This window comes from Dendrobates tinctorius, unplaced genomic scaffold (assembly GCF_039654945.1).
Source record: "Dendrobates tinctorius isolate UK_male_01 unplaced genomic scaffold, ASM3965494v1 ptg000129l, whole genome shotgun sequence".
Lineage (NCBI taxonomy): Eukaryota > Metazoa > Chordata > Amphibia > Anura > Dendrobatidae > Dendrobates > Dendrobates tinctorius.
Window position 1 is genome coordinate 46120528 of NW_027361797.1, and position 24949 is coordinate 46145476.

General features: G+C 45.0%; 1 protein-coding gene across 5 annotated transcripts in view; it reads left to right on the plus strand.

The window, feature by feature from the left end:
* The window catches only part of TRRAP (transformation/transcription domain associated protein), a 196316-nt gene that overhangs the window by 823 nt on the left and 170544 nt on the right, over nt 1-24949 (plus strand). For all 5 annotated transcript variants that reach the window (XM_073543094.1, XM_073543093.1, XM_073543090.1 and 2 more), the window contains exons 2-11: nt 14695-14850; nt 15166-15215; nt 15375-15485; nt 16011-16115; nt 16202-16285; nt 17123-17179; nt 21474-21599; nt 21845-21922; nt 23528-23616; nt 24797-24893. In XM_073543094.1, the coding sequence (XP_073399195.1) occupies nt 14751-14850; nt 15166-15215; nt 15375-15485; nt 16011-16115; nt 16202-16285; nt 17123-17179; nt 21474-21599; nt 21845-21922; nt 23528-23616; nt 24797-24893 (897 nt within the window). In that variant the 5' untranslated portion in view covers nt 14695-14750. The remainder of the gene's footprint in view (nt 1-14694; nt 14851-15165; nt 15216-15374; nt 15486-16010; nt 16116-16201; nt 16286-17122; nt 17180-21473; nt 21600-21844; nt 21923-23527; nt 23617-24796; nt 24894-24949) is intronic.

The window sequence follows — 24949 nt, forward strand, 5'->3', positions numbered from 1 at the left end:
CTGGCGTGGTACCCCCTCGTCCCTATCCCGGTATGCGGGGTACCCCCTCGTCCCTATCCCGGTATGCGGGGTACCCCCTCGTCCCTATCCCGGTATGCGGGGTACCCCCTCGTCCCTATCCCGGTATGCGGGGTACCCCCTCGTCCCTATCCCGGTATGCGGGGTACCCCCTCGTCCCTATCCCGGTATGCGGGGTACCCCCTCGTCCCTATCCCGGTATGCGGGGTACCCCCTCGTCCCTATCCCGGTATGCGGGGTACCCCCTCGTCCCTATCCCGGTATGCGGGGTACCCTCACCCCCCCCTCCCCAATCCCGGTATGCGTGGTCCCCTCACCCCTATTAAACTACACACATACAAAGAAAAAACTTTTATACTCACCTTTTTTTCCTGTGCTCCAGCGTTCTGCTGGAGGCCGTGGGAGGAGTGCAGTGCCGGAGTACACACATGCCCATACCGCGCTGTCTGGTGCCATATTGCTGAAGACACACTGCAAATGTGTCTTCAGTGAAATGGCGCCAGATAGTGCTAAGCGCATGTGCGATTCCAACACCGCACTCCTGCCCCGGTCTCCGGCGAGAAGAGAAGCGCTGTGGCAACGCTCCTCCCGGTCAGGTAAGTATGGCGCCGAAGATCGCGGTATGCATTCAGTGTCTACGCGTACTGCGATCTCTGGTGCCATACACATTCCTCTTACCTGTAACCGCTGGATGCTGCCTTCTGTCTGGAGCCAGACTGCGCAGGCGCGTCGCACCGCAATTGCGCAGTCTTTAAAGGCTTCGGACAGAGTGACGCTCCCAGCGTTATATTATAGATGATGGCTAATACCTCCAATTAAGGCTGCTGTAGTATAGTTCTTCTGATTAGCTATGTGCAGGGCATACCTAATGTGCAGGCATTGCAGTAGTGTAGGTATCCATGGTTACGACCACTCATGTAGGTGACTGTTAGCTAGTTGTTAGTGGTCATGACCATGGATACCTAAGCTACTGCAATGCCCTGCGACATAGCTAATCAGAAGAATTATATTATTTATTATAGCGCCATTTATTCCATGGCGCTTTACATGTGAGGAGGGGTATACATAATACATACAAGTACAGTAATCTTACACAATACAAGTCACGACTGGTACAGGATGAGAGAGGACCCTGCCCGCGAGGGCTCACAATCTACAATGGGATGGGTGAGGATACAGTAGGCGAGGGTAGAGCTGGTCGTGCAGCGGTTTGGTGGATCAGTGGTTACTGCAAGTTGTAGGCTTGTCGGAAGAGGTGGGTCTTCAGGCTCTTTTTGAAGGTTTCCATGGTAGGTTAGAGTCTGATATGTTGTGGTAGAGAGTTCCAGAGTAGGGGTGATGCGCGAGAGAAATCTTGTATGCAATTGTGGGAAGAGGAGACAAGAGGGGAGTACAGAAGGAGATCTTGTGAGGATCGGAGGTTTCGCGCAGGTAAGTACCGGGAGACGAGGTCACAGATGTACGGAGGACTCAGGTTGTGGATGGCTTTGTATGTCATGGTTAGGGTTTTGAACTGGAGTCTTTGGGTAATGGGGAGCCAGTGCAGGGATTGACAGAGGAGAGAGGCCGGGGAATAGCGGGGGGACAGGTGGATTAGTCGGGCAGCATAGTTAAGAATTGATTGGAGGGGTGCGAGAGTGTTAGAGGGGAGGCCACAGAGCAGGAGGTTGCAGTAGTCAAGGCGGGATATGATGAGGGCATGGACTAGGGTTTTTGCAGATTCTTGGTTGAGGAATGTACGGATCCGTGAAATATTTTTGAGTTGAAGTCGGCAGGAAGCGGAAAGGGCTTGGATATGTGGTTTGAAAGAGAGATCAGTGTCAAGGATAACCCCGAGGCAGCGAGCTTGTGGGCCTGGAGAGAGTGGGCAGCCGTTTACTTTAATGGATAGGTCCGTTGGGGGGGGGGGGGGGGGGGTCACGTGAGATGAGCGAAAGATGATTAGTTCTGTTTTGTCCATATTACGTTTTAGAAATCTAGTGGAGAAGAAGGATGAAATAGCAGACATTGAGGGATTCTGGTTGGTAGGGAGGTGATATCTGGTCCAGAGATGTAGATCTGTATGTCATCAGCATAGAGGTGATACTGAATGCCATGAGATTCTATGAGCTGTCCGAGGACGAAGGTGTAAATGGAGAAGAGCAGGGGCCCTAGGACTGAACCTTTTGGGAACTCCGACAGATAGGGGGCGAGGTGAGAAGGTGGTGTGTGAGTGGGAGACGCTGAATGTCCGGTCTGCTAGGTATGACGCAATCCAAGATAGGGCCAAGTCTGTGATACCAAGAGATGAGAGGGTCTGTAGTAATAGGGAATGGTCCACTGTGTCAAAGGCAGAGGACAGGTCCAGGAGGAGGAGGACAGACTAGTGTCGCTTGGCCTTGGCGGCTAGTAGGTCATTGGTGACCTTAGTTAGGGCAGTTTCAGTGGAGTGGTGTGGCCGGAAGCCGGATTGCAAGTGGTCAAGGAGGGAGCAAGAAGAGAGGTGGGAGGATAGTTCAAGATGGACGTGTTGTTCCAGTAGTTTTGAGGCATATGGGAGAAGTGATATAGGACGATAGCTAGATACAGAGGATGGGTCAAGAGAGGGCTTTTTGAGGATAGGTGTGATTGAGGCATGTTTAAAGCTTGAGGGGAAAACACCAGTTGTTAGTGATAGGTTGAAGAGATGGGTTAGGGTTGGGATGAAGACTGTGGTGAGGTTTGGGATGAAGTGGGATGGGATCGGGTTAAGTGCACAGGTAGTGAGATGTGATCTTGAGAGTAGAGTGGAGAGTTGATCTTCTGTAAAGTTGGAGAAGTTGGTTTTGGGGGATGAGGGCAGGGCAGGTAGGAGGAAGGGCACTGGGGGTTGTTGACCAAAACTGTCTCTGATGTTATCAATCTTCTTCTTGAAAAATGAGGCAAAGTCTTCAGCTAAGATGAGTGGAGAAGGGAGGAGGTGCTGGGGGGCGGAGGAGAGATTTGAAGGTGTTGAATAACTGTTTAGGGTTGTGAGACAAGGAGGATATGAGAAGTAGGTTTGTTTTGCTGCAGCGAGTGTGGCCTTGAAAGTAGTGAGGGACTGTTTGAATGTGATGAAGTCCTCATTGGAGTGGGATTTTTTCCATCTCCGCTCAGCAGCCCTGGAAGCCCGCTTCAGTTCTTTGGTCAGACTGGTGTGCCAGGGCTGTCTGTTGATTTTGCGAGCTTTGGTATGTTTGAGAGGGGCAACTGATTCCAAAGCTACAGCTATTGTGGTGTTATATAGAGCGGCCGCGGCATCCGCATTGTGTAGGGAACATACAGTATGTCTGTAAGAGGGATTCAGACAGTGAGTGTAGATCGAGGTGTTGAAGATTTCTGTGAGGGTGTGCGAGTTTTTGAGGTGGGGATTGTGGACCTGAGGAGGAGAGGGAAGAGAATGTAAGTAGGTTGTGGTCAGAGAGAGGAAGAGGTGAGTTATACTACATTTCTAATTGGAGTTATTTGCTAATATTATTATTCTTACTCCCTTGTAAAGAGAACCTAGCATTAGATTCTTGCTGCCTGAACCACGAGCAGCATAAGCATGATTACAGCCGGTATATTTTACTCTAAAATGCTGCTGCCTTTTTGACCAAATCTAGTTTGACTCCTCCCCGCTTCAGATGATTGACAGGTCTCTCCCTATGTTCGTACAGGACACCTGTCAATCACCTGGATCAGGCCGGGGCCCGAATCAGAGTCGGTCTCTCAAATGGCTTCTCAAGCAAAGGCAGCGATTCGTCAGAGTTTTGTCACAAATCGGCGGCTCAAAAAAAATAATATTGTGACTTTTGGCGTCCTCACTCCATTGTCACCCGGCTCTGAAGAAGTGGGATTGGGTGGGGATGTGGCTGCCCCCGCTCGTCACATTCATGACTTGTAGCGGTCGCCTCACCACAAGTCTTACTCAGGGACTGGAGTAAGCTATGCAGGGAGGTGCCCACCGCTACACTCCTCGCCTGATATATGGAGTGCGCCCCATAATGAATCCGGAGCGTCTCCTCCAATTCCCCCAATCACCAAGATCAGCCAGAAAATTGCCGGTTTTGATGAATTGCAGCTGATGTTTTCTCTGAAACTGCAGCGTTCACCTGACTGCAGTCGTGGGGCTCCTGGTTCAGGCAGCATGAATCTAATGACTGGTTCCCTTTAAACCGTGAATCTCCGAGCAGCTGGTCCACTAGTAGAGGGCTACCTCTTACGGTAGATCCGTACTTTGAGGTTTTTAGGCTTTGTGCCTGAATGTAATCTGTGTAATAGAAGATCTAAGTTGTCGACCAAAACGTTGGATATTGCAAAGAAAAGAGATATCTGAGCAGTGCTGCTTTTCTATACTCGGTGTCTATTTGTAATGCGGCTTTCACTGGGTGCAATGCATGGGGGGGACTGCAGCGACTCTGCATTGAAATCCAGATGCTAGTACAGATTCGGCACTCTCCAGCAGAAAAATTTTGTTTTGGAAAATTTGTGTCTCTAACTGTACCCTCAAGAGGTTGATGAGAAAGTCGCTGTCTGCGTCCTATGAGAGGTCTCCATGTAATGCTATGTATTTCAGATGTGGTAGTTTGGTTACAGCTTCTCTTGGCAAAATCCCTGCGGCCATCATTTGCTTTCTGCAGCTGAAGGGGTCCTCTGAGATGTATGGAGGGGTGCGCACTGGAGGCTTGTTGCCCATTGCTAAGATCAGTCCATGGGAGCGATGTTTGATTTGTGCCAGGAAAGGGATCCAGTGCTGTCAGCAGGAAATGTTTTGTGCAGTTTTTTTTATTTTATTTTTTTGGGGGGAGGGGCGCCCAGATACCTTATAGATGAATCCTAAGGGCTCATCCAGACATCTGTAACACAGCTGTCAATACAGATTGTTGGGGTCCGTTTTACGTCTTGGGGTATGTGCACACGTTGCAGATTTGTATGCAGAATTTTCTGCACAGAATCTGCATCTCTTGGCAGAGTCCGCAGGTCAAAATCCATGCATTTTTTGTGCAGATTTCCTGCGGATTGGCCTGTGTTTTTACCCCTGCGGATTTCTATAATGAAATGGGTGTAAAAACGCATGCTGATCCGCAAAAAGAATTGACATGCTGCTTAAAATAATCCGCTGCGGATTCCGTGCGGATTTTTCCACAGCATGGGCACAGCTATTCCCCATTGATTTACATTGTACTGTAAATCACTTGCGGATCTGCAGCGATTTCGCGCAGAGAATCCGCTGCGGATCCTCAGCCAATCCGCAACATGTGCACATGTGGTTCCACAGGCTGGAACTTGGGTTTTATAGAACTTTTTGGTGATCTGAAGCAGGGCTGTGGAGTCGGAGTTAGTTTTGGTTGGAGTCGGTAGAAATGTACCGACTCCGACTCCAGCTTTAAAAAAAAATGTATTAATATTTCATAATTGAACTTTCATATGAATTTTATAAATGTTACTCAAATATATATGTTCTATCAAACTATGAACAACAGTGATAAGCAGTCCTGCTGGAGATAGAGACATTTCTTACTTCTTGTGTGTCACTGTTCTCCACTGCCCTTATCTAATCTTATACTTGGTTAACCTCATGCTGCCCCAACCCCCTACTTACAATGTATGAAACTGAAAGTGAAAATGTGTTGCAAATTCTTAGTAGTAAAGCTCCTCCTCTAGACTAGATCATACTAGGTGTCAGGGCTGTGGAGTCGGAGTCGTGGAGTCGGTGCTCATTTTGGTGGAGTCGGAGTTGGAGTCGGTATAAAATGGACCGACTCCGACTCCTAAAATATATAATAAATTGGGTACAGTAATTCAATGCAGGATGTGCTGAATATTTATTCATAGGAGTTTGGGAAAGTTATGAAATGTCCTATAAATGGCTGTTATATTCCTGATCTAAGGCTACATTCACACAGCGTTTTTCCTGTGTTTTTTGAGGATACGTTTTTCAGCTGCAAAAGTTGATCATCTTTTTAAAAAACTGCATCACCTGAAAGGTTTTTGAGCTCATAGATAATGTTCTCAATAGCAAAAGCAGATTAGAAATCTGCTCTATCTATCCATTTATCCATATCTGTCTATCCATATCATATCTGTACCAAAAAGAATGAAAACCGGGTAGTACACCAATATATATTCTGTTCTATCTAAATATCTTGATTATTGGATCATAAAAATGATTAAATGTCTGAGGTTCACATTGTACTACAATAAATTTTTCACTTAAATATAAGCAATATGTGTGGGAGTTGGAGTCGGTGTAAGGGAAATTGAGGAGTCGGAGTCGCAGGTTTGGCTTACCGACTCCACAGCCCTGCTAGGTGTGCGTCTTCCAAGCATCTCACAGCTGCCTGCTACTCAGAAGAGGAAGACTGTAAGAAGTATTATCCTTTCAACAAACTTTGCATCAGTTAACTGTGAGTACATGAGGAATAATAACAGTATTACTGACCACTATATCAGTTGTACGACCTGGCAATAATTTTGTACAATTGTTTTTAGGAAAAAAACAATTGTCATTTGGATTGTGAATGCAGAATTAAAAACCTGAGAATGTCAAAAGAAGCATCACATTAAATCAGCTGTATTTGAACATTTCACCATCACTCAAGATAGAAAACATTATGTCTGTCAGTGTATGACAAATGATCCAGACGAAAACAAATGCTGTGAAGCCAAGATGAGTGCATATTCAGGCAAAGATAAAAATGCTCCTACCAGAGCTTCTAATCTAAAGAGACATTTACAGCGCTTTCATCCAGAAGTACTGAAAGCAGTTGATGAGAAAGACTGCATCCAAACCAATGAACCAGTGCCCATCTCTTCCAGCCAAACAAAGGAGCTGAGAACTTTGCAGCCATCACTTGCAAGATATTTTGTCAGTGACAAAGTTACTGTGACAATGACAGTAGATACATTTAAAAAACAGATCATAGAGCTTGTTGTAAAGGATAGTGTGCCTATTTCATTATTTTCACAACCAGCTTTTATGTGTCTGAATGGGGAAATGGCCCGCAAGCTTGGTGTTTCTCTGGAGAGAGAGAGTATTAGAAAATTAGTAATCGAAGAAGCTTTTAAACAAAAGGAAGAACTTAAAAAAACTCTCAAGGGACGCTTTCTGTTTCTTAAAACGGATGCCTGCACACGTCACAGAGTGAACTATTTTGCCATCAATGTCCGATTTGTTTGTGACAATAGTTACCAAGACATTGGCATTAAAAGACAACAAAGCTCATCACACCAGTGAGTTTCTCCAGGTCTTGGTGGAAAAGGTTCTGCAAGACTATGAACTTAAAAAAGAGCAAGTTCTTTCTGTCGTAACTGACAATGCTTCAAATATGATAAGTACTATTAAGCTAATGAATGAGAGTAATGATGGTGACCAGCAGCTAGAAGAACATTCTGGGTCCACAGACACAGAAATGTTTGAAATAGAGGAACACAGTATTGTAACTGAGGAGCAAACTGAAGTTGCTTCAGATGAACAGCAACATGATAGTTTAGATGATCTTGTTGAAACTGTGTCAATATGTTCTTTCATTCATCACATGCGCTGTGTTGTGCATACGCTACAGCTGGCTATAAGAGACAGTCTGCAAGAAGGACATGCTGCTGCACTGATTGGCAAGGTGAGAAAATTGGCTACTGTTGCCAGAACCCCTAAAGTTGACTCAATTTTGAAGAGACGTGCTGGAAAAGGGGCAATTATTGATCAAGCCACACGATGGGGCAGTACTTACTTAATGATTCAGCGCTTGGTTGAACTGAAAACCTTTCTTGTAGACATGGCTAACCCTCAACTGACGCTAAATGAAAGTCAGTGGAATCAGGTGACTGAGCTGGAAAAATTGCTAGAGCACCCATTTACAGTGACTGAAAAATTACAAGCAGAGGACTTAACTCCAGGTATTTTCTTAAAGGAGTGGAAGAACCTGATGTTTCGCCTGTCCCAAAGAGGAGGGTTAATTGCAAGTGGCATTGCTACATCAATGAAACGGAGAGAGGAGCTACTATTACAAAATAACATTCTTTTGGCAGCTGTTTATGTAGACCCAATGCATCGGATTCTTCTAGATGATCAACAGCTAAGTAAAGGAAAAGAAGCTCTGTTTGAAATAGCAGTAAGGATGAAAGGGTTGCAGAACAGTCAGGAGGAACAAGAAGAATTTGGTCGTCCTGCCACATCTTCACCCTCATCATCAACTGATGAAGAATTTAATTTCGAAAAATATTTGGATCACAAAGACCGTGCAAAGCGTTCCCGCATAGAAGAGTCATCCCCATCAAGGAACACAGCCAGTACATTTCAGCAGAATTTTTCATGTGCACTAAAAGAAATTGAGAAATTTGACCGTTCATCAAAAATAACAGTGCAACAAGCGATTCCTCTGTATCCTGACATTGTCAGAGATGTTGCCCGAGTGGTTACTGCTTTGCCACCAACACAAGTTAGTGTAGAGAGGTTGTTCTCTGCTCTCAAAATAATTAGATCAGATTTGAGGGCATCCATGAAGGAGGATCTGACAGAGGCAATACTTTTTCAGAGGACAAATTTATAGATTTCTTCTTATTAACTGCATAAAAGTGTTTATTGCATATTTACTTACAGTTTAGAAAAGTTTGTAAGTTATTTGCTATATTCTAATTGTATTCTAATGTAGTTTTTGCTCTAAGTGGTCTGATTACTTATATGATGGTGAGAAACTGAATAAGCACGATGTTTAATATTTTACAACAGTAAATTTGTTGTTATGAATTGGCCATTTATGAAGGAGCCGGAGTCTGAGTCGGAGCCTGATAAAATCCAGGAGTCGGAGTTGGAGTCGCAACTGTGGCTTACCGACTCCACAGCCCTGATCTGAAGTCCGTTTAGTAGACCTATGAGGCTACATTCCCATGATGAGTTTTTGGTGAGCATTTTATACTGCGTATTTTCTAAAAAAAAAAAAAAATTCAAGTAACTTATTTTACTTAATGAGAGCAGAAATGGTGCAGAAAATCTACATCAAAAACTCCCCCATAAGCTCACAGGGTGGAACGTAGCCTGAAGGCCGGGGTCACACTTGCGAGTGCGATCAATACCAGGCACTGCCGCCCGCACTTGGGACCGGAGTGTGCGGCTACATAGAAATACATGCAGCCGCACACTCCAATCCCGAGTGTCGGCGGCAGTGCCAGGTATTGATGTGAGAGACTTGCGCAAGTTTCTCGCATCGCACTTGCAAGTATTTTTCACACCTTGGTTGGCCTTTGAGCTGATAAGCTATTGATTTTCACACCTTGGTTGGCCCATGAGCTGATCAGCTATAGATTTTCACACCTTGGTTGGCCCTTGAGCTGATCAGCTATTGATTTTCACACCTTGGTTGGCCCTTGATCGGATTAGGCAGTGATTTTCACACCTTGGTTGGCCCTTGAGCTGATCAGCTATTTATTTTCACACCTTGGTTGGCCCATGAGCTGATCAGCTGTAGATTTTCACACCTTGGTTGGCCCTTGAGCTGATCAGCTATTGATTTTCACACCCTGGTTGGCCAATGATTATTTTACACACGTCACAAATTTAAATTAAATTATACTAATCCTAAACTTCCATTCTCAGGTGAGGAGACCAAGATATTATGGTTTACTTTGTGATTTGCCCCAAATGTACATGGGTTTCACATACTGCTTTTTCACTAAAAATGTAGCAAAATCATATGCCGCCGACACTTGGGACCGGAGTGTGCGGCTACATAGAAATACATGCAGCCGCACACTCCGGTCCCGAGTGTCGGCGGCAGTGCCGGGTATTGATGCGAGAGACTTGCGCAAGTTTCTCGCGTCGCTCTCGCAAGTATGACCACGGCCTTAGGCTCATTTACGTGAATGATATTCACAGCAGTAGATGTGCTACGTGGCAACATAGCCTATGTCATGATTATAGTGAGAATTATGCAGCTAAATGGGGGCTTTAAAATCAGTGCACCTGCTGCCCCCATGGATTCTACACTGATACAAAGTTCTGCCACAGATCTGCCAAGTGTGCACAGAGCCTAAAGTACATGCTCATAATATAGACCGGTGCTGATCTTTTCTGTGTTCGTGTGTCCTGGCAGATACGTGCAGATAAATGTCATCAGCACTCTCGCCTTCCTGTGCGGTCTCTGACGACTTTTTGAAATATGGGCATAATCCCAATAATTGCTGTAAGGCTAAGTTCACACTTTGTTTTTGCTGCATTTTTGTTTTTGGCTGGAAAGAAGCTACTTACAAATAGCAGATTTTGCTGCGTTTTTCAGGATCCCAAAGTTCAGCTTTGCTTCCACCACTAAAGTGGGAACAATGCAAGGTGTTAGGGCACCAATGCAAGACGTATGTAACTCCATAAAACCATTTGGAAAAAGGGCAATTTGATCAAATTATTAGATGGAAAGAGATTTTTATGTCTGAAAAAATAGTGACTATTCTGAGCAAAAAAAGTTCACATGAGTTCGTGAAAACTACGTAATTAAAATGTAGCAGCGACAGGAGATGAATTGGTCAGGAATAGTTTACCTAAAACCTTGGCAGAGCATTGAAATTGTAGGACACTGTTTACTTTTACACCTTTGCCTGCCCTTGAGCAGATCAGGACCATCAGGTAGTGATTTTCATACTTTGGTTGGCTCTTTATGGGATCAGGCAGTGATTTGCACACCTTGATTGTTCCCTGATCATATCAGGTAGTGATTTTCACACCTTGGTTGGCCCTTGATCAGATCAGGTAGTGTTTTTCAAACTTTGGTTGGCCCTTTATGGGATCAGGCAGTGATATGCACACCTTGGTTGGCCCTTAATCAGATGAGGTATTGATTTTCCCACTTCGATTGGCCTTTGAGCTGATCATCTATTGATTTTCACACCTTGGTTGCCCTTAAGAAGATTAGCTATTGAATTTCACACCTTGGTTGGCCCTTTAGCAGATTAGCTATTGATTTTCACACCTTGGTTGGCCCTTCAGCAGATTAGCTATTGATTTTCACACCTTGGTTGGCCCTTGAGCAGATTAGCTATTGAATTTCACACCTTGGTTGGCCCTTCAGCAGATTAGCTATTGATTTTCACACCTTGGTTGCCCTTGAGCAGATTAGCTATTGAATTTCACACCTTGGTTGGCCTTTGAACTGATCATCTATTGATTTTCACACCTTGGTTGGCCCTTCAGAAGATTAGCTATTGATTTTCACACCTTGGTTGCCCTTGAGTAGATTAGCTATTGAATTTCACACCTAGGTTGGCCCTTGAGCAGATTAGGCAGTGATTTTCTCACCTTGGTTGGCCCTTGAGCTGATCAGCTATTGATTTTCACACCTTGGTTGGCCCTTGAGCTGATCAGCTATTGATTTTCACACCTTGGTTGGCCAATGATTATTTTACACACATCACAAATTTAAATTAAATTGTACTAATCCTAAACTTCCATTCTCAGGTGAGGAGACCAAGATATTATGGTTTACTTTGTGATTTGCCCCAAATGTACATGGGTTTCACATACTACTTTTTCACTAAAAATGTAGCAAAATCTGATGCCTGCGGTTTTTTTTTTTGCACTTGTGCATTGCTTTCTATGGCTATGTTCACATGTTGTGTTTGCTCGGATAACACCTTATCCCAGCCCGTTCGCTCATCACACTAATTATGCTTCTTTTACTTAAAATGAAAAATGGCATTTTTTATTTATTTTTTCTCAAACTGGCGAAACCTTAAAAAGAGCAAATTTGAAAAGTTGTGATCTAAGGTGGTGGTCACGCTAGCGTTGCAAAGTTTGACAGGAACAATAGCACCGTCAAAATAATGGGCACCGCAGCAGAGCCTCAGTTGACTCCATTGCAAGTGAAGGTGGTGCTCCTCACACCGCAGATCCTGCACTGCCGTCTGGTCACCATTCACAGATTGTATCCTGTGTATTAATGATCACTGCCGTAGTGTATGGTGGAATTGGGCAATCATTGGATTTAAAGGGGTTGCAACAAGTTATGGGGGATAGTGTCAAAAACACACAGCGGATGACAGATTGTTTCTTTTGCTGTCATGGTTACCATGGGGGGCACCTCCACTGACTTGCCAGTTCTACCAGGTTGTTAGAAACCCACTGTATAAAAACTATTGTAGTCGTAAACCTGTCCTCGTGACCCACGGCAACCAATCACGTTCCAGCTCTCAGCCATCTTAAGCAGGTTTGAAAATGTAACTCATGATCTGATTGGTTGCTAAGGGCCCCTGCTGCGGCCTTGCTCTGTGCGTGAGACCTCACCGGCAGTTGGTAACTGTAGGTCGTCATTTCTACGTGCCAGACAGGTAACGAGGATGAGCGGCATCATTTTCATGACAAACTCCCTAAACTAGAATAAAAAAAAATACATTTGTTATATTTCCAGAACAGGGGGCAAATTTTAGCAAAAAGCGATTGATTTTTACAAAATGATCCAAAGCTATGCAGCTAAGAAAATGGCTACTTTCTTACAAAAATGGCGCCACATCTGTCCAATGGTTGTGTGCGGTATTCAGTGTAATGGAGCTGAACTGCAATACCAGACAAAACCTGTGTACAGGTGTGGCGCAGTTTTTGGAAGAAAGAAGCCATGTTTTTCTAATAGTGGACAAGCTCTCTAAGCCAATGGATACCTTGTATGTGTAGTTTGGCCTAGTGAAGTGAACAGTGTCAGCCCATTAGTGGCATCCACCTGACCTGTAAGGCCTCTTTCACACAGCCGTTTGTCTCCATCAGTCAATATCCGCCGTTTTGCAAAAAAAAACGGATCCGCCATTTTTCTTGGCGGATCCGTTTTTTTTCCCATTGACTTGCATTATCGGCGGATCTCGACGGATGGTCATCCATTGGATCCGTTTTTTTATGGATCCGCCAAAATTTTGGCGTCCGCTGACATGACTGGACGGACCCTGAAACGCCAGATCCGCATTTTTCACAGCGCATGCCCGGAAGAATTACCTTTGGCAGAAATTTAACCCTAAACCCGGTTCTGGCGGCTGAAAAAAATTCTCTCTCTCTCTCGTTACCACTCCTATGAGGCCAAGGCATATATATATTTTTTTTTTTTTTATTGACACCTGTGTAATTGTTCAAACTAATGAGTTACTACTGTAAACCACAGTAGGAAATAATCAAAATGACAGACTATCCGTTGTTCAGTTATGTCATCCCCCTACAGAAATGGAATAAAAAAAAATCAAAAACCATATGGATACAAAATGGCACCAATAAAAACAAAATACTGTACCGTACTGTAAAAAAAACCCAAACCCTCACACACCTATATATAAGGAAAAATAAAGTAATTACTCTGTGAATTTGGCAACTGAAGACAATGGTTTTATTTATTTATTTATTTTTTTTACATATATATATATATATCTCTATCTTGTTAATTCTGCAAAATTGTGACGTGCTTATAAAAATAAGCAACTGGCAAATTTACTTTTGATACTTATTAAAAATCCTATTTTTAATTATATATAATTCTTTTTTTTTTTTCAGTAAATATATTTATTGAAGTTTTTTTTTTTTTTTAAACAGTAAAAGCAGTACAGAGAGCCATTTACCATATATAATTCTTTATTTTATTATTAGTTGCCTAGGTTACCAGCTATCTTTGCTATCTTCCAGCAGTGGCCGGTCTCCCAGGCAAGGAGCCCGCGCTTACAAGCTATTTGCTTTAGAGCTTGTGAGCCCTGCTCTGAAACTGTCTGGATTGCTGGTTCTCATCAGCCTCAGTGCGCTTCTGCTCTGACGCCGCTTCTGCTCTGACGCAACTCGCGCTTCTCCTATTCTACGCTACATTCTGACCACTTCAGCCAGTCACTGGTCTGATACCGTGCAGCGCTGCGGCCGTATAGTTAGGGCACGTGGGGTCAGGGTGATGTATCTTGCTCCCTGCTATTGTGCATATGATGCCACGTTCTTCTTGCGTTATCTTGCTCCCTGCTATTGTGCGTATGATGCCACGTTCTTCTTGCGTTATCTTGCTCCCTGCTATTGTGCGTATGATGCCACGTTCTTCTTGCGTTATCTTGCTCCCTGCTATTGTGCCTATGATGCCACGTTCTTCTTGCGTTATCTTGCTCCCTGCTATTGTGCGTATGATGCCACGTTCTTCTTGCGTTATCTTGCTCCCTGCTATTGTGCGTATGATGCCACGTTCTTCTTGCGTTATCTTGCTCCCTGCTATTGTGCGTATGATGCCACGTTCTTCTTGCGTTATCTTGCTCCCTGCTATTGTGCGTATGATGCCACGTTCTTCTTGCGTTATCTTGCTCCCTGCTATTGTGCGTATGATGCCACGTTCTTCTTGCGTTATCTTGCTCCCTGCTATTGTGCGTATGATGCCACGTTCTTCTTGCGTTATCTTGCTCCCTGCTATTGTGCGTATGATGCCACGTTCTTCTTGCGTTATCTTGCTCCCTGCTATTGTGCGTATGATGCCACGTTCTTCTTGCGTTATCTTGCTCCCTGTTAATGTGCGTATGATGCCACGTTCTTGAGTTTGTGTATGCGATGTTCACACCAAACAATTATTATTTGAGGGGGGTTTAAGACTGTGGTCAGATGTCTGAGTTTTGACTGTCATTGATGCAAAATACATTGATTATTACAAAAATGGTGTAATGTGTTGTCTTCATGTTTATCTTGCTGGTTTCCTGACTGCTCTCGTCTTCCTCCGATAGGTGGGATGATTCAACTACTTTACCTTTGTTGCTAAAGAGAACGAAAAGAAGAAAAAATGGCGTTCGTCCCTCCGTCGGGGCCCACCGTGGTGGACCAGACGACGCTGATGAAAAAATACCTCCAGTTCGTGGCTGCCCTTACAGATGTCAACACGCGTATGTGTCCTAAGAGTAGCCTGTGCCGTCCACTGTGTAGGATCGGGGTGCCCAGGGTTTACACTCGCGCGGTTAGGATTTTCCTATGGCGGATCTGCGGGGAAAGTCCAAGACTCACTTTTGGATTTTAGCTATGGTTCGCCTGGGAAAATCTTTTTACTTGGTAGTGATAAGCTGTAAATTGGGGATCGGCAGCAATCCGTCGTCATGCAAGGGGAAGATGGTATGGAGAAGACATGATAGCCATGTTTAATTCTTTTTTTTTTTTTTTTTTTATTTCCCCCCTAATTTTTCATCTTTTGTCTGAATGTTTAGCCGATGAGACCAAGCTGAAAATGATGCAGGAAGTTAGCGAAAACTTTGAGGTAGGTGACACTCCCAGGACACTTTGATCTGAAGATTTTAGCTGATCATGGACTTCTTACTTTTAACTCGAAGGGGTTGATTTGCTGCTTTCTTCTGGAAACAGTCATCAACATTGCAGTGGGGTTATGGATTATTAATATTATTATTTTATTTTTTAGAACGTCACCACTTCTGCTCAATATTCCACCTTCCTGGAGCACATCATCCCAAGGTTTCTTACTTTCCTACAAGATGGGGAAGTTCAGTTCCTCCAGGAGAAACCAGCACAGGTATGTATACCTATTACCGGCTATCACTGCTGACATATGGACTGGTAGAGATTGAGGTCCCCTGTCCACGGCTGATCCAAGTGCTAGAATGACATGTAAATGAATAGAATTGCAATATGATGAGACTATCAGTCTTGAGCCCAAACGATGTGGTGTGTGTGTGTGTGTGTGTGTGTGTGTGTGTGTGTGTGTGTGTGTGTGTGTGTGTGTGCGCGTTTGTGTGTAAACTCACATTGGGCACTGAGAGTAAAACTGATAAGATCTGATTATGGGAATGATGACATTATCAGGCTTGAGCCCCCCAAGATGTGATGCCTGCACGGATGTGCTGAGTGATTTAGTGCGCACGTATGGATGTATGTACCTCACATCGGGCGCTGAGAGTAAAACTGATAAGATCTGATTGTAGATACTGTTCCTTCAGGACTATCCATTATCCAGTGTTGATGTCCAGCATCCATCTTTCACCTTCTTGATGTTGTTTTTTTGATTTTTATGGAAGCATGTCTTCTATTTGTCTTCCAGCAACTGCGAAAGCTTGTCCTAGAAATCATCCACCGGATCCCCACCAATGAACACCTGCGGCCGCACACCAAGAATATCCTGTCTGTGATGTTCCGTTTCCTGGAGGTAGAGTGCAGCCGCAACGTTTTCATGCGATCTGTGTGACTCCGTGTTCGGGACAGAAAGTCACATAATGTATATGTTCCTTCTAGACTGAGAACGAGGAGAATGTCCTGATCTGCTTAAGAATCATCATTGAGCTACACAAGCAGTTCAGACCGCCCATCACTCAAGAGGTACGTTGCTTTTTTTTGTATTTTTCATTCCTGATAAGGTTCTTGCTTTAAAGGGGTTGTCCGGGACTTTAACATTAATGGCCTATCCTTAGGGTAGATCATCGAATGTCTGATCAGTGGGGGTGCAACACCCTACACTTTCGCTGATCAACTGTTCCTGGTGTCGACGGCGGCCAGAACTGCACAGCCGTCGACTGTATAGAAGCCGCGGTCAGTACTGCACATCCGCCCCACATTGAAACCAATATTGGTTGGATGTGCAGTACCCGGCCGCGGCCACTATTCTGTCGGTGGAGCTGTGCAGCTCTTTAACTGAGCAGTTCCGGCCAACATCGGGAACAGCTGATCGGTGGGGGTGCAAGGTGTCACACTCCCACTGATCATACATTGATGACCTCTCATAAGGATAGACTTATCAGTGTTAAAACCCCCAATAACCCCTTTAAATCCATCTCCTGCCTCAAACTGTTTTGAAACTACAACTCCCAGCATGCCATGAGTTGCAGCTTTATAATACTTTAAAGCTACAAATTGCCATCAACAGAGTTTACATCTTACTAAGAGTATATTGCCTTCTTTGCAATAAAAGGCATTCAGGCTTAGAAAACCTTGGCTGCTTTAACAAATAGCGCCACCCCACCGTCTGCAGCCTGCTTGTGTATTGCAGCTTGGTTCCATTCATTTCGATGAAGCTGAGCTGGAGTATCGGACACGACATATGGGCAGGTTTGGTGCTGTCTCTAGAAGAAAGTCGCCATGCTTTTAAGCAGATTGCATTAATACGATGACTTCCTTACTGAAATATGATTGATTAATTTTTGTTTTTATTCTCTGTAGATTCATCATTTTCTTGACTTTGTGAGACAGATTTATAAAGAGCTTCCAAAGGTTGTGGTAAGTATTTTTTTCATTTTCCTAAGTTTTTTTTTTGCTTACTTGATAAGTTTTGAGCTACAATGTTATGCCATGAGGAGGGCACTTCAAAGTAGCATATGTCAAAGGTGTTGTCCTTCGGTGACAGATTTATTTATATATATGCATATATTTGGGGTTATAAAACATTTTTGTAAAGGGGTTTCATTAAAAATGTTGCACTGTTTGCTGTCTAGTGCTGCAGAATAAGTTAACTCAGAATCTGCCAGTAAGCTTGTCCTGACTGTAGGAGTTTTGTCTTTTCTAATTGATTTATGACCACATCAAAGTTGAATGTACAGGGAAACGAAGCCTGTAAAAGCCTAATGGTGCAATATTTTTAAATAAAAACCAATTTCAAGATTGATTTTTCGCTCTAAATACATGCAAGTACAAGAAAAGAAAAAAAAATTGTCCCCAAAGATAAGCTCCCCTTTAAAATCAATGACGATATTTATCTGGTAACCCCACTAATCCCTACACCAAGCAAGGAACTGTTCATCTCTTCTTCAATCCTTCCAATCCATCTCGCCTCTTCCTCAGATCTGTTCCTCAACATACAATCCTCTGTCTCCAAACACAGACAGCCCCCTCATGCCCTCTCCTGCTCCCACCTGCTAACACTCTCTCTGCTCCTCCTCACTGCCGGCGATCTCTCAAAATCCTGGTCCTCCTCACCACATTCCCACAGTCATTTCTACCTCCCATCCACACCCAATCACAATTTTCCGTAACCACTCCAACCTTATACACATTCGCCCAGCCCCAGCTTCCCCAGTCCCACTAACAGGAGCTCTGTGGAACGCTCGCTCTGTCTGCAACAAACTTTCTTTAATCCATGATCTTTTTATTACTAACAAACTTTCCTTCCTCACCATCACCGAAACCTGGCTCACCTCCTCTGACACAGCCTCTCCTGCTGCACTCTCATATGGTTGATTCCACCTCCCCCCCCCCCCACTCCCCCGCCCCAGCTGCAAGCATGGTGGAGGAGTTGGTTTTCTCCTGTCAGATAACTGCTCCTTCACCCCAATCCCACTGCCGCCCTCTGTTACCCTCCCTTCCTTCGAGGTGCACTCTTTGCGCATCTACTCCCCCTCCAACCTCCAACTAGCTGTCATATACCGCCCTCCAGGGTCAGCCACTACCTTCTTCGACCACTTCACCACCTGGCTACTTCATTTCCTTTCCACTGATATCCCCGCTATCATCTTGGGCAACTTCAACATCCCCATTGACATTTCCCGCTCAGCTGCCACTAAACTTCTATCTCTCACTTCCTCCTTCGGTCTCATTCAATGGTCTTCTGCAGCCACTCACAAAGATGGCCACACACTAGACCTCATCTTCACCTGCCTCTGCTCCCTATCTAGCCTCTCTAACTCACCTCTTCCTCTCTCTGACCACAACCTACTTAAATTCTCTTCCCTCTCCTCCTCAGGTCCACAATCCCCACCTCAAAAACTCGCACACCCTCGCAGAAATCTTCAACACCTCGATCTACACTCACTGTCTGAATCCCTCCTCCCTCTTACAGACATAAGTTTCCTACACAATGCGGATGCCGCTCTATATAACACCACAATAGCTGTAGCTTTGGAATCAGTTGCCCCTCTCAAACATACCAAAGCTCGCAAAATCAACAGACAGCCCTGGCACACCAGTCTGACCAAAGAACTGAAGCGGGCTTCCAGGGCTGCTGAGCGGAGATGGAAAAAATCCCACTCCAATGAGGACTTCATCACATTCAAACAGTCCCTCACTACTTTCAAGGCCACACTCGCCTCGCTGCAGCAAAACAAACCTACTTCTCATCTCTCATATCCTCCCTGTCTCACAACCCTAAACAGTTATTCAACACCTTCAATTCTCTCCTCCGCCCCCCAGCACCTCCTCCCTCTCCACTCATCTCAGCTGAAGGCTTTGCCTCATTTTTCAAGGAGAAGATTGATAACATCAGAGACAGTTTTGGTCAACAACCCCCAGTGCCCTTCCTCCTACCTGCCCTGCCCTCCTCCCCCAAAACCAACTTCTCCACCATTACAGAAGATCGACTCTCCACTCTACTCTCAAGATCACATCTCACTACCTGTGCACTTGACCCGATCCCATCCCACTTCATCCCAAACCTCACCGCAGTATTCATCCCAACCCTAACCCATCTCTTCAACCTATCACTAACAACTGGTGTTTTCCCCTCAAGCTTTAAACATGCCTCAATCACACCTATCCTCAAAAAGCCCTCTCTTGACCCATCCTCTGTATCTAGCTATCGCCCTATATCACGTCTCCTCTATGCCTCAAAACTATGGAACAACACGTCCATCTTGAACTATCCTCCCACCTCTCTTCTTGCTCCCTCCTTGACCGCTTGCAATCCGGCTTCCAGCCACACCACTCCACTGAAACTGCCCTAACTAAGGTCACCAATGACCTACTAACCGCCAAGGCCAAGTGACACTACTCTGTCCTCCTCCTCCTCCTGGAGCTGTCCTCTGCCTTTGACACAGTGGACCATTCCCTATTACTACAGACCCTCTCATCTCTTGGTATCACAGACTTGGCCCTATCTTGGATTGCGTCATACCTAGCAGACCGGACATTCAGCGTCTCCCATTCGCACACCACCTCCTCACCGCACCCCCTATCCGTCGGAGTCCCGCAAGGTTCAGTCCTAGGGCCCCTGCTCTTCTCCGTTTATACCTTCGTCCTCGGACAGCTCATAGAATTTCATGGCTTTCAGTATCATCTCTGTGCTGATGACACACAGATCTACATCTCTGGACCAGATATCACCTCCCTACTAAACAGAATCCCTCAATGTCTGTCTGCTATTTCATCCTTCTCCGCTAGATTTCTAAAACTTAATATGGACAAAACAGAATTAATCATCTTTCGCCCATCTCACGTGAGCCCCCCCCCCCCACTGTACCTATCCATTAAAGTAAACGGCTGCCCACTCTCTGTCCCACAAGCTCGCTGCCTCGGGGTTATCCTTGACACTGATCTCTCTTTCAAACCACATATCCAAGCCCTTTCCGCTTCCTGCCGACTTCAACTCAAAAATATTTCACGGATCCGTACATTCCTCAACCAAGAATCTGCAAAAACCCTAGTCCATGCCCTCATCATCTCCCGCCTTGACTACTGCAACCTCCTGCTCTGTGGCTTCCCCTCTAACACTCTCGCACCCCTCCAATCTATTCTTAACTCTGCTGCCTGACTAATCCACCTGCCCCTTCTCTATTCCCCGGCCTCTCCCCTGTCAATCCCTGCACTGGCTCCCCATTACCCAAAGACTCCAGTTCAAAACCCTAACCATGACATACAAAGCTATCCACAGCCTGAGTCCTCCGTACATCTGTGACCTAGTCTCCCGGTACTTACCTGCACGAAACCTCCGATCCTGACACGATCTCCTTCTGTACTCCCCTCTTGTCTCCTCTTCCCACAATCGCATACAAGATTTCTCCCACGCATCCCCTCTACTCTGGAACTCTCTACCACAACATATCGGACTCTCGCCTACCATGGAAACCTTCAAAAAGAACTTGAAGACCTACCTCTTCCGACAAGCCTATAACTTGCAGTAACCACTGATCCACCAAACCGCTGCATGACCAGCTCTACCCTCGCCTACTGTAGCCTCACCCATCCCGTTGTAGATTGTGAGCCCTCGCGGGCAGGGTCCTCTCTCATCCTGTACCAGTCGTGACTTGTATTGTTTAAGATTACTGTACTTGTATGTGTTATGTATACCCCTCCTCACATGTAAAGCACCATGGAATAAATGGCGCTATAATAATAAATAATAACAATGTGTTGATATAGGGTTAATAGCGTTAGGAAGGTTTTTAGCCGCCGTACTGAAAGGGCAGCTCCCTGGAGAAAATAGAACTTTATTCTTGCCGGGAGCCGTCGGCTTTGTCATGCTGGTGTGTCTGCTCAACTACAGTCGTCGCTCACATCTCTGAGAGCGGCCGCTGACCGCCGGCTATGCAGTACATCAGTGCCGTGACGTGAGCAGTGACTATTTCTGTGTACGATTTTTCGGCTGAATACTGGCAGCTTCCAGGAGGAGTTAGTTCATTTTAACCCTTCTGCCACACTTTCTGTACTGCGGCCGAGCACCTTCCTAACACGATTAGCCCTATATCTGCTGGTAAATGGTGTTATCGGACATGACGGGTCCCCTTTTAAAGGCAGATTAGATCATTTAAGGTGTCTCGGACCAGTAGTAAAGTCTAAACTTGTCTCATTGCTCCTTTTATCCCAGAACCGCTACTTTGAGAATCCTCCAGTGATCCCAGAAAACACTGTTCCCACTCCAGAAATGGTTGGCATGATTTCCACCATTGTGGTCAAAGTAAATCCAGAGAGAGAAGACAGTGAGACCAGGACGGTAAGCATGGCCGCCTCCGGGAACGTCCACTGCTTTCAAACATACAGGAAAATAAAAGCGTTAGGATTGGTCATTCTAAGTGCCATATCAGATCGACAGGACCGTGATTGTGAGCTGGGTGGTCTGCATGTGGCACCCACATTACAGAATATTGCTTTTCCTTGGAAGTTAACACTTTCCCTGCTGTTTGGTATACTGTCGCTGAGCATTGCTGTCAGTCATGGCTGTATGCTTTCTTCCTGCAGCATACCATCATCCCCAAAGGCTCCCTGTCCCTGAAGGTGCTGGCCGAGTTGCCAATTATAGTTGTGCTGATGTACCAGGTAAGTCTCGTTCTCCAAGGACTGAGCCGGATTCATAGTTTATTACGTGAAGGCTTAAGGGATAATTCTAAGTATACAGCAAAACTCTGTTTTTATAACGATGTCCCAAAATGATTTAATTTGTATGTTCTCCGTTTTGGTTGGATTCCCAAATGACTGAATTGTTGTAGAAACTTCTGCTGAAAATTGTCCATCAGAATGTGGTTATTTCTGCAAGAAATAAATGGATTTCTGCTAGCCCCATTCAGATAGATGGGACAAGCCAGAAAATTTGGCACCAAATCTGCCATGTCTGAGAATAGCAATAAAGGGAACGTGGCATGTGACAGGACCCCTGACGCTATGGTGTCCTATATGATTACGGTGTCCTATGTGATTACAAAGACGTGGAATGGGGTCCTGACGCTAGGGTGTCCTATATGATTACAAAGGCGTGTGACAGGACCCCTGACGCTACGGTGTCCTATATGATTACGGTGTCCTATATGATTACAAAGACGTGTGACAGGACCCCTGACGCTAGGGTGTCCTATATGATTACAAAGACGTGTGACAGGACCCCTGATGCTATGATGTCCTATATGATTACAAAGACGTGTGACAGGACCCCTGACGCTAGGGTGTCCTATATGATTACGGTGTCCTATATGATTACAAAGACGTGTGACAGGACCCCTGATGCTATGATGTCCTATATGATTACAAAGACGTGTGACAGGACCCCTGACGCTAGGGTATCCTATATGATTACGGTGTCCTATATGATTACAAAGACGTGTGACAGGACCCCTGACGCTAGGGTGTCCTATATGATTACAAAGACGTGTGACAGGACCCCTGACGCTAGGGTGTCCTATATGATTACAAAGACGTGTGACAGGACCCCTGATGCTATGATGTCCTATATGATTACAAAGACGTGTGACAGGACCCCTGACGCTAGGGTGTCCTATATGATTACAAAGACGTGTGACAGGACCCCTGACGCTAGGGTGTCCTATATGATTACAAAGACGTGTGACAGGACCCCTGACGCTAGGGTGTCCTATATGATTACAAAGACGTGTGACAGGACCCCTGACGCTATGGTGTCCTATATGATTACAAAGACGTGTGACAGGACCCCTGACGCTATGGTGTCCTATATGATTGCAAAGACGTGTGACAGGACCCCTGACGCTAGGGTGTCCTATATGATTACAAAGACGTGTGACAGGACCCCTGACGCTATGGTGTCCTATATGATTACAAAGACGTGTGACAGGACCCCTGACGCTAGGGTGTCCTATATGATTACAAAGACGTGTGACAGGACCCCTGACGCTAGGGTGTCCTATATGATTACAAAGACGTGTGACGGGGTCTTGACACTAGGGTATCCGTTCCCTGCACGGTTAGATGAACAAGGGCTGGGACGGGAGCAAAGCGCTGGCGTCTTCTCTGGATTGGTGGGAGTCCCAGATGTCAGACCTCGCCACAGATCTTAAAGGGATAGAATATTATAGCAATTTGGATTCGCTTTGTGAGATGGAAAAACCCCTTTAAACAATGTTAGTGTAGATTTTACTTTGATTTGAAATCTTTATTTTGTTTCTTTTTCTGCAGCTCTATAAGTTAAACATTCACAACATGGTGTCTGAATTTGTACCATTGATCATGAACACAATCGTCACCCAGGTCTCCACCACTGCCAGGTACGTCTGACTTCATGCAGAGCTTTCTTAACGGAGTTGTCGGTGTGACCGCATTGTGCACGATGTAGCCCCCTGACATATTGCTGGCTTTTCCAGGCTTATTCTCTTGATGGCCTATCATTACTGACTGTTTCCCAGTCTGGCTGTTAAGCTCCTATTCACTTTAACGGGAGCTGAAAAGCAGAGAATGATCACTATACAGTGAATAGAGCCGTGGGCTGGTTCATTTTCCGTACATCCAACCTTTCCGAGACCTGAAAACAGTTTATTGGTGAGGGGTGCAGGACCCCCACACATCAGGCGGCTGCGTGTAAAACGTACAGTCTGATCTAATAAAAGACCAAGCATTCACCTCATGATGTGCTCGCTATGCTAGGACGTGGCAGGTAGCAGATTCTGTTGGCACATTGTCAATGCCAAGACCCCTACCGATCGCTAGAAAGGGGGCTACAACCTCCTCCGTTCTTCCTTCATGCCCAACTCTACTTGTGAAACGGTTACCTGCCCCGTGCTACATGCAATGTCTATGGGTCCGATGCTAAATTCAGAATCATTGTATGGGGGTCCCACTGGTTGAGCCCCCGAAAATTGGACACTAATTACATTTACTGTGGATATGTGATGAATGTCAATTTGAAGGAAATTCCTTTAATTCCATATATATGGGCATATACTCGGGAAAGCTTTGCATAAACTGATGCCCATAGCAGCTTTCCTGTATATCTCTCCTGTTCTGTTTACCCAGTGTTACATTTTTCTGAGAGGATCCTTGTGTCTTCCTTTATAACTTTTTCTGTTGCTTTAAGGGGCTTTTCTCATCTCCAAGATCCTATCCCTTTATGCAGTAGGTGCAATAATAATAATATTAGCAAATACCGCCAATTAAATATGTCTTGTAGTTCTTCTGATTCACCGTATTGCTTACCCCATGTGCAGGGCATTGTAGTAGCTTATGAACCCATGGTTATGGCAATTAACAACTAACTGTCACTATACGAGTGGTCGTAACCATGGGTACCTGAGCTACTGCAATGTCCTGCACGTGGGGTAAGGGACACAGCTAATCAGAAGAACTATAGTACATTTCTAACTGGAGACATTTGCTGATGGGAATACCTCTTTAAGCATCTACAATAACTAGGTTACTTCATTATTTTTTTTTTAATGTTTTTGTTTTCAGGCAGCACAAGTTGTACAATAAAGAACTTTATGCCGACTTCATCGCAGCCCAGATCAAAACCTTGTCCTTTTTGGCCTACATCATTCGTATCTATCAGGTAGGTTACGCCATTACTGAAACACTGCTATGGTCAGTCTGTCCACTGTGCGCTTT